The sequence below is a fragment of the Ornithorhynchus anatinus genome, chromosome 2 (genome assembly GCF_004115215.2).
Source record: "Ornithorhynchus anatinus isolate Pmale09 chromosome 2, mOrnAna1.pri.v4, whole genome shotgun sequence".
Taxonomy (NCBI): domain Eukaryota; kingdom Metazoa; phylum Chordata; class Mammalia; order Monotremata; family Ornithorhynchidae; genus Ornithorhynchus; species Ornithorhynchus anatinus.
The window spans coordinates 26660012-26670321 of record NC_041729.1 but is presented as its reverse complement, the minus strand read 5'-3'; the positions used below and the strand labels follow the sequence as shown (position 1 = coordinate 26670321).

The 10310-nt window shown below is 50.7% G+C and overlaps 2 protein-coding genes across 2 annotated transcripts; one reads left to right on the top strand and one right to left on the bottom strand.

The window, feature by feature from the left end:
• Positions 1–1029: 1029 nt before the first annotated feature.
• On the bottom strand, positions 1030–3636 carry ZG16 (zymogen granule protein 16). Its single transcript, XM_001510664.4, has 3 exons — positions 3582–3636; positions 3246–3378; positions 1030–1442 (listed from the first exon to the last, which is right to left on the bottom strand). Exons 1-3 carry the CDS (start codon positions 3634–3636, stop codon positions 1139–1141), a joined length of 492 nt encoding a protein of 163 aa, XP_001510714.3. The 3' UTR covers positions 1030–1138.
• A 3928-nt stretch (positions 3637–7564) lies between these two features.
• On the top strand, positions 7565–8798 carry LOC100084686 (transmembrane protein C16orf54-like). The gene is given in 2 exon segments (XM_029058636.2): positions 7565–7997; positions 8000–8798. Coding segments are annotated over 2 exon segments (774 nt in total). The 5' UTR covers position 7565; the 3' UTR covers positions 8342–8798.
• Positions 8799–10310: the final 1512 nt, after the last annotated feature.

Sequence of the window (10310 nt, the reverse complement as noted above, 5' to 3'; positions counted from 1 at the left end):
TCAAATACCCATAGGTGGCTGGGACAGCTTATTTATCTTATGTTTCTTGATTCACTGTGGACATTTTTTTATTTCATTTTTAAATTGCTGCATAGTAGAGCCAAAGAAACTACTGTCCTAATTTTGAGGAATTTTCTTTGCTTATATGGACTCTGGTCTGAGGCCTTGAGTCTACTAAAATAAGAGCTCTGTACATTCACAAATTCCATTTTGCCTACTTGATCCTCATTAATCACAGGATTCCAGTTCCATATGTCCTTGGCAACCCTAAAGTTCCACCCTTGCGGTCCAAGGCTCAGAGGCGGGACTTGAGTCCCGAGAGGAGAGTGGCTTGGCAGAAGCGCCAGGGGTCTTTTTCAGTGGCTGCGCTGGGTCGACCATAAATGCGATTGGTCTGCACTGGGACCTCTATCCCAGTGACTGCAGCACCTGCTAGTCAATCATCAGCTCTGTCCCTGTTATTTCCTCCTCTCTCCTTCCCCAGGGGATCAGAGGAGCGAGAGGATTTGGGAAAAACCAGAGGCTGGGTGGACAAGACGCATGGATTCTGGCAGGGATGGGGTCACTGGCAGGAACGGAGTTGGGATTGGGGATTAGGCAATGGGAGGCCAGCGGAGGATAGGGAGCAGCCAGAGACTGAGACATGTTTTTCAGAGGAGAGCCAGGGCTGGTGGACAAATGGCAAGTTCTCTCAGAGAAGCCACATCCCAGCTTCAGGGAAAACAGAACTAGGGCATCTGTGCTCTCGGAGGGGAGCCCCACACCACCACTTCCTTTCTGGAAACATGGCAACCTGGTTCCAACCCAGGGTCATTCCAAAATGGATAAATACTTCCTCACGAAAACAGCTTGTTTCTAGACCCAGGAGGCCGTGTCTTTCTTGATAAGGCAACTGAAATAAACTCTGTTTTCGGGCCTATCTTTCACTTCCCCCCACAGGTAGAAGTGTTTGTGTGAGAGAATAAGAGAGAGAGATACAAATATGTATATTTAGAGAGAAGGGCATATAAGGAGGCAGAGACACACGGAGACTGACACATCAGAGATTTCCTTTATTGAGCCCATTTCCTCTGATCCCCTGGGGAAGGAGAGAGGAGGAAATAACAAGGACAGAGCTGGTGATTGACTAGCAGGTGGTTCAGTCACTGGGATAGAGGTCCCAGTGCAGACCAATCGCATTTATGGTCGACGCAGAGCGACCACTGAAGAAGCGGAGGACTGTGTTGGGGAAGAGCGGGATCGCATTGAAGCTAGTGCCCGTGTCAGTGCCGAAAGGAAAATGGCGTCCCTTGTCCGTCACAAAGTCCAGCTTGCGCAGATAATTCTTGTATTTTCCTGACACCTGGATCACAGACTCTCCCGGGTGGAGGAAGATTTCCTCCAGGTTGCCAGAGCTGCCCCCCACGTAATTGCTCCACTCTCTGCCATAGCGCACCTGGAGCCTGTGGGGGCAGGGAGGGAGAACCATTCAATGAAAGGACAACCGGACGTGTGACCTTGGGCCAGTCACCTCGCTTCTTTGTACCTCAGTTACTTCATCTGAAAAGGGGGAACAAGTCTGAGCTCCATATGGGACACAGACTGTGTCCAATCTGATTAACTTAGATCAATCCCAGCATTCGGTAGAGTTCCCGGCTCATAGTAAGTGCTTGACAAATACCATAAAAACAGCAACCAGCAGGCTGAGAGTTTATCAACGGGACCAGCTGAGACTTTCCAACCAGTGATTCCCGTGCCTGCATCAGATCTACCCAATAGCTTGGCCCCTACACACCCCCCTTCACCTCCTTCTTGAAAATACTGGTCCTACTGAATGGATACCGACTCATCTCTGTCTTATCTCATTTGTTAGAAGATGAGCAGCCTGGGAGTAGGATGACCTGGGTTCGAGTCCCGGCTATGCCACTTGTCTTGTTTGAGACCTAGGGTGAATCACTTAATTTTTGGGTGCCTCGGTTTCCCCATCTGTAAAATGGGGATTCAATATCCTGGAGTCCCATGGGGGGATGGGAACTGTGCCTAATCTACTCTAGTGCTAAACAGTGCTCAACACAAAGTAAGTGATTAACAAAATACTATTAAAAAAACTGGGGGTGCTATTTTCGAGTATAGTATCTGTAACTCCTGAGAACTCAGTGAATATATGTATTTAATAATGATCACAGGATTAATCCCCACTCTGCCAGCCTCCTGCTGTATAAACTTGGGCAAGTCACTTATTTGTGCCTCAGTTTCCTCAGTTTTTGGAAGATGGGGACTAAATCCCTGGTCTCCTAACCTCTTAGACTATGAGTGCCTTGTGGGAAAGAGGCTGTGTATGTTCGGATGATACATATATGTACACTGGTGCTTGATGAATAGTAAATATTTAACACAATTATCACTTTTTTATGATATTCGTTAAGTTCTTACTATGTGCCAGGTACAGTACTAAACTCTGGGGCATATATGAGATAAATCAGTTTGTTCACAGTCCCTTTCCCACCTAGGGCTCAATCTTTAACCCCATTTTTACAGATGAGGTAACAGAGGCACCAAGAAGTTAAATGACTTGCCCAGAGTCACACAGAGACAAGGGGTGGAGCTGGGATTAGAACCCAGACTCCCTCAGACTCCCAGGCCTATGTTCTTTCCCCTAGGCAACACTGCTTCTCTATTATTATCATCATCATTGGTATTTACTGAGCACTTATTCATTCAATAGTATTTATTGAGCACTTATTATGTGCAGAGCACTGTAGTAAGCGCTTGGAATGCACTCTTACTGTGCTGTTCAAAGCACTTGGGAGAGTTTAATACAACAGAGTTGATACATCCCCTTCCCACAGTGATCTTACAGTCAAGAAGGGGAGAAGACAGACATTAATATAAACATATAATTTATAGGTATGTATGTAAATCCTGTGAGGCTGAGGGTGGGGCAAATACTAAATGCCCCAAATCACATTATCGTGTAGAGTGCTGACTAGAGAGGCTGAAGCCTTCAAAAATCAGGCAGAAATCCCTTCCCATTAGTCAAGCCCTTGCAGTTCATTAACTAGTCAGTGGTTGGTATTTACTGAGCACTTTCTGTGTACAGAGCACTTTTCTAAGTGCTTGGGGAAGTACCACAGAGTTGGTAGGCTTGACCCCTCCTCACAAGGAGAGAAAGAGATTACCTGTAGGACAAGTTGATAGCTGGAGGAGTTCCTTCCTTGACACTGCCCCTCTCCCCCCACCCCCCAGGTTCCTCCCTTCATCCTCACCCCACAATGTAGTATTTGTTGACACGGAGGCGGATGGCCGTGATGGGGCCATCCAGCTGGTTTCCTGAGTGGGAGAAGCGCTGGCCTCCACCGCCCCCGTACTCCCCGCTGTAGGAGGAGGTCTTGGCCTGAACTGCAGAGGAAGGAGTCAGTGAGATGGGAAAAATTCGCCCCTCTGTTCCCTCCCCAAAGAGTCAGATTTTCCTCCCTTCCACCTCCAGCTCTTTCCCCTCTTGAGGAACCTGCTCTCCTCCCAGAACTTGGGAATTGGCTCTCCAGTTCCCTGGTCCCCTCGCCCTCGTAAAACAGACATCCAGACTCCGGGATCTCACTTACTAGAATTGGCCGAGGCCGAGGCGCAGAGCAGGGCAAGGAGTCCGATGGTCAGCATTCTGGAGGAGAAAGAATAGTATAAAAGAAAAGGAAAGAAGAGGGTAAAAGGATAATGTGCCGCCACCCTCTCCAAATCGGAGCAGGCCCCCTTGTCTTTGCATAGATCAAACCCAGTATCTCCAACTCTACCCAGAACAGATCCAGGTATTCCCAACTTCCTCGCCCTCCCCAAAACTCACAGCTTCAAGTTTCCCCCTGCTTCTTCTGCTCACCTGGTAGCCAAAAGAAAGGTTGAGTCAGGGGTTCTCTGGCTCTCTTTATTTCCTCCCAAGACCCACCCACCTCCATTATCTTGTGAATATAACCAACTGAATAAATACCAGTCAAGCCCTTAGGATCAGATGGGAACCCAAAACCTAGGAACAGGTGGAGTATTCCCCAGCAGACAAGGGAATTGATTAGGAAACCTGGTGTGGTTGTTGGGCAGTTGTCCAACAAGAAGCTGGAGGTAGAGAAGTAAATATCCCTTAGCTCCCTGCAGCCTCTTGCTTGGTCCCTTGGGTTTGACCAGTTGACCAGAGGGCTGCTCTGGTCCTGATGGTTCCAGAGAAGATGGCCAATAATGATGATATTAATAATTGTGGTATTTGTTAAAGCACTTATTATGTGCCAAGCACTGTACTAAGTGCTGGGGTGGATACAAACAAATCAGCTTGGACACAGTCCCCGACCCACATGGGGCTCACAGCCCAAGTAGGAAGGAGGATAGGTATTGAATCCCCATTTTACAGATGAGAAAACCGAGGCACAGAAAAGTTAAGTGGCCTGCAGAGCAGGGATTTGAAATCAGGTCTTCCCGATGTCCAGACCCACAATTCTTCCTCTAGACGACAGTGTTTCTTAGGAATATTCCCTCCCTGCAGGAATTACAGCTACTTTTGTAACTATTGAATTGTTATTGTAGCTAAATTTACATAATATTTCTTTCTCTTTAGGTCTGTCCTCCCCTAAACTTGTAAGTTCCCTCTAGATAGTAAACTCATTATGGGTGGGCGATGTATCTGTTTATTGTTATTTTGTACTACTCGCCCAAGTGTTTAGTACGGTGCTATGCAGTCAGTAAGCACTCAATAAATATGATTGGCTGACAAAACTTGTAGATGTGGGGCCCCTTCAGGGTCTGGAACTACATCTGCATCAACATCTTAGTACCCAACGCTTAGAATAGTGTTCTGTGCTTTGCCAGCACTTAGTAAACATCATAAATAAATGACTAGATGAGTAGAAAGGGAGACCATTCCCTAGTAGCCTTCACTGAGGGTGCAGTTAGCAGTTTCTGTGTCCAGGCATCATGATCACCTCAGGTCTCCTGGACCCACTGAAGCCACACATGGGTTTGGGCTAGGACCGAGACCCTTTCCTCCCACACAGTTGCCTCAGCTTGTAACTTCCTCCCCTTTCAAATATGCCAGACCTCAGGGGACCACAATTTCAATCCTTTCTGAAACCCCACTTCCTGCCAGAATAATTCACAGCACCCCAATTCATGTCATACCAACAACCCCACTGACCCTGGCTTGTCTGTAGCATTTATGTATATATAGATCTATATAAAGTGCTCTACTGATTTATTCATCCATTCATACTCTATTATCAAGAGAAGCTTAGTTTTTCCTCCTCCTCCACCTCCTCCTCCTCCTCCTCTTCTCAGGATTTGTAAATGATTTATTTATGTGTGCCTGTCTCTTCCATTAGGTTTGTAAGCTTTCTGAGAGCTGAGAACTTGCCTTATGCTTATTGTATTCTTCCAAGCATTTACTACAGTGCTCTTTTCACAGGTATCCATAAGTGTAAGCTTCCTGAGAGCTGAGAACTTGCCTTATGCCTACTGTATTCTCCCAAGATTTTAGTACAGTGCTCTTTTCACAGTAGGCATCCATAAATGTTACTGAATGATTCATCCTGAGAAAACAGGGTGAATGAGAAGAAATGCCACTTATATGGACATTTAGGGCCCCAGGAGAACTCTGAGGAAAATTTAGGGCAGAAGGTTTTTATCATCCTCTGGGACTCATCCCCGTACAGGTAATGTTCTCTCTACCTTGTTTTCCGTTTTCCTTCTGTACTTAGGAGAAGTGAAATGTCACCAGGAAACTAACTCTCCCTCTCTAGTGAACAGTCGGCAAGGGAGGAAACTCCTACATCCCAGGAAATTAGAAAGGGGAGAGGGTTCTTTGGGGCAAAGGTTTGGAGGACCAAAGGGAGAAAGGGTGACACAGGGGAGAAGGCTCTTGGGTAAAGACAAGGGGACAAGGGAGAGCTGCTTCCACTTCCTGCCTTCTCTTACCTCAGGAAATGACTTGTCACTACTGTGACCACATCCACCCTTCTTTCCCTGGCAAGACGTGGGGGACAAGACAGTTGGGGCGCAGCCACCCATCAACAGGTACTCCCCCCACCCCTTAATTTCGGCCTTATTTATGCCTTCTCCTGGATACCCCGCCCAGGACACTCCCAGCATCCACTGAAGAGAGTCTTTGCCACATAAAAAGGGTCAGGGACCATCGGTTGGCCGTGAAGAGATAAAGGTGAGAAGTCTTGGTGGGCTAGAGAGACTCGGGGGAGGAAGAATGAGACAGAGAAAGAGAGAGAGAGTCAGAGACAGAGAGAGACCCAGAGAGACAGAGAGGCAAGGAGAGACAGGCTCATGGGGGTTCGGGGGGACCCCAAAGAGTTTTGGCTCCTGAGACGAAAACTTCTTTCTGCACCCACTCTGCTGCTGCCGCTCCCAGTGGACTGGAGGTGGGACACTGCTAATGGAAGCCGTGAACTGTGCTTCACCCTATAACCAACCCTCTACCCTAATGCCTCCTATCGCTTCTTCCCACAGTGCTCTCTGTTGGCACTCGGCTGAGTGGTAGAGTAACGAGGAGAGGGAGTTGGGAATGGGGTGTAGCAACAGAAAGAAGGACAAGGACCAAGTGGGATTTGAGCTTTGTCCTAGGAGTGAGAACCTACAGGAATTGCTGGGGTCTCCACAACCTCAGTGAGTTCCTGATGGACGAGGAACACTGAGGGGATGAAGCCTAGGCTTCAAAGGAGAAAGGAGAGACTCTGAGAGGAGATGACTCAGAAGCAAAGACTAAGCTCCATGAGAACAGGGATAGTGTCTTCTAATTCCTTTGCCCTCTCCCAAGAGCTTAATACAGCACAGAATAGGTGCTCACTAAATGCTACTGGTGAAACAAAGAGAGAATCAGATGTAGAGACCCAGTTTTAGAAACAGTTGCAGCAGGAAGAAGACAGATGGAAAGGTAGAGCCGAAGGCAGAGAGGCAGCGGAAATGTGTTTGGAGGTGGGTGTTGGGCAGAGGGATGAGTAGGGGAATTGATGGGGAGGGGAGGAGTGTGGGGTGGGTGGCTGGGAAAGTAAATTTAGTTCTCTGCCCCCGGACATTTTTGCCTGGTGTGAGAGGAAGGGATGATCCAGAGAAGAGGAATAGTCCGGGAAGAGGCCAGTCCCTGGCCCTGCCCCTTTGTGAACTGAGGACTATGGCCCATTTTTTAAATTAGTATTTGTTAAGCACTTACCATGTGCTAGGTGCTGTACTAAGCCCTGGGGTAGATACAAGCTAATCAGCTTGGACACAGTCTATGTCCCACATGGGGCTCACATCTTTAATCCCCATTTTACAGATGAGGTAACTGAGGAGCAGAGAAGTTAAGTGACTTGCTCAAAGTCACCCAGCAGACTAGTGATGGATCTGGGATTAGAGGCCAGGTCCTTCTGATTCCAGGCCTGTGCTTCCAGGCCCAGGCCCAGGCCCAGGCCTTTGGTTCTGGGGAGGGCAGTGGGGTCAGAGTGGGAGAGCGCAGGGAGGAGGGGGAGAGTCCTTGGACTTCCCTGCAGAGTTCTCTTCCTCTGTCTTTCTCTTTGTCCCCATCTCTCTCTCTCTCTCTCTGTATCTCTGTCTCTTGACAGGTCCCAATGGCCCCGTTGCCGGTCTCCCTCGATCTGGGGACCCCCACGCCGCTGCCGCCCCTCGCCCCACTTTCTTGCGGCCCCTGCAACCCCATCATGCTGGCCCTGGGCTCGGTGGCCGCCTTCTTCCTGCTGAGCACGGCCGTGCTGGCTGAATGCCTCTTCCGCCGCTCCCTGGGCTGTGAGGCCTCTGCCTCCTCCGCCGCCTCGGCCTCCTCCGCCGCCCCCGGGAGCACACGCTCGGCGGGCTGGGTCTGGGGCCTGGGTGGCGAGCTGTGGATCGAGCCCTCCGGGACGGCCCGCCAGCGCTCGGAGGACTGGTACGGGGCTACCGTGCCCCTGCTCAGAAGCCAGGACCCCGGCGCCTCCAGGACCCCCCGGCTCTGGCGTCCATGCCGCCAGCCCCCTGGCCCACCGAGGCCCAGGTGTCCGCCCTGCCGCCCCCGATCTCTTCCTTCAGCGGCCGCGTCCTGTCTGTGGAGCCGGGCCCCAGGCCTGGGGGGTCGCCCTCCCCGCCACCCCCTGCCCGGCTTCCCAGGCCTCCGGCCAGCACCTTCTGGATGCAGCCCCACTGGGAGGAGAGGCCCCCGGAGGGGCGTCTGATGAGCTGGGGAGAGCCGGGGGCCCTGGGGTCTGGGGGAGGCTGGGGCAGGCAGCCCAGCCCATTCTGGGAGAGCCCCGAGCCCGGGAGCCTCGAGCCCGAGTGGGGCCTGCAGCCCCGGGTGACCCTGGAGCAGATCTTGGCCTTCTGGAGACGGGAAGGGCGGGGAGGGGGACCCTGAGCCCTGGAGCTGGGAGATGCCCTGTCTCCTTCCACCCTCCCCTGGGACCTGGCCCTCAGACCTCCAAAACCCTGACGAGGCCTGGACCCCACCTGGTCCGGCCCAAAGATGGAGAGAGGATTTGCAGAGGAGCGGGACTTGGACTTGAAGGTGGTGGCGAGCAAAACAGACCCCTTGGGGAGGACAGGAGGAAGACCCCCTGACCCGAGTCAAAGGATCACAACCATCGGGATGACTGACTTATCTGGGGCTGGAGCAAAAATTTTTGGGAAACCACGGGCTCTGGACTCAAAGCAGGTTGGGAGCAGGATCCCAATCAGCCACCCAGGGACTGGGCCGAGAATCAGGTCAGCGTTCCTCCCATGGGAGCTGCCTCCCCTCTGCTGTGAGCCCCCAGGGGTGGCTTGTTGAGGGGCAGGGGCAACAGGGGGAGACCCATTGCTCTAGCAATAAAAGCCACGAGCCCAAGCTCAGATTGTGGACTGTGAATCCGGTGTGGGTCTGGGACTGTGCCTAACCTGATTATCTTGTATCTACCCCACTGCTTAGTACAGTGCTTGTCACTAGTTAGTACTTAAAAAAAACAAACATTGTTGTTCTTATTATTACTGAGGTATTTTCCAACTGTAATTGGTGATAGTCAAAGACACAAATAAACTAAAATTATTTAAACCAACGAAGGAAGGGAAGAGGCCAGAGCCCTCAGCTAATAATAATAATGTTGGTATTTGTTAAGCACTTACTATGTGCACAGCACTGTTCTAAGCGCTGGGGTAGATACAGGGTAATCAGGTTGTCCCACGCGAGGCTCACAGTTAATCGCCATTTTACAGATGAGGTAACTGAGGCACAGAGAAGTTAAGTGACTTGCCCACAGTCACACAGTTAACAAGTGGCAGACCAGGGCTCATGACCTCTGATTCCCAAGCCTGGGCTCTTTCCACTGAGCCACACTGCTCCCATACTGTTACCAGCACTTTCCCCTGACAGTTACTTCTGAAGCCCTTTCCCCCTGACAATCACTTCTGAAGCCCCTAATTGCTCCTCAAGCCACGTCAGCTTTTCAGAGACCAGTTGATTTGGAAATCCACCACTGGGGCAGAGAGAAGGGGCTAGAGGGTTCTAGATTCTGGGAGAGCTGGGCCTGAGTTCTTCATATGTCTCCCTACTCCTCAAAAGCCTCCAGTGGTTGCCCACTTCTCTCCACATCAAATAGAACCCCCTTCCATTGACTTTAAGGTACTCAAACAGCTCTCTCCCTCCGACTCATCCACTCTCCTCTCTAGCGACACACCGGGACACATTCCTTGTTCCTCTCAAGCCTAACCTACTAATTGTGCTTTGCTCTCATCTGGTTTGGTATGAAACCGGCTCGTTGGAGCAGGTGAGGATGCGAAATGTGAGAAGAGCCCTGAGGAAAGGAGGAAAAGACTCCATGTTGGAGGAAAGACTCGATATTGTTATTATTATTATTATTTTCAATTCCAACTTTCATCGAGCATTCTCAAAGTGCACAGCACTGAAGTAAGGGCCAGGGGAATGACCGGGAAAAAAAAATCGGTGAAGATAGGATCCCCCGCCCTTCAAATGGTTCACAGCTTCAGAAGGGGAGGTCAGGCACATGGAACTCTGGGAACATAATCAAAAGAGCAAGAAAAAGGGGAAATTCTACAATTTAGAAAAATCCACAGTAAAACATGAGGATAGAGAACCGGTTTCCCCCGCCCCCAGATGAGCACTGGCTGGGGAGGGGCCAGGATGGGGCCAAGGATGGGCCCGGGAGGGAGGACGGGCCCTGAGCTCCAGCCACAGTGGCAGTCGGAGTCGGGGCTGGCTCGGCCATGGAGATGGTATTGGATGGGGGCCCGGGATCCCACCTCCGGTTGGGGATGGAGAGAGAGTTGGGGTTGGACTGGAATCGGGTTGAAGACTGGGGCCTACTGGAGTTCGGAAGGGGCAGGAGGCCAGC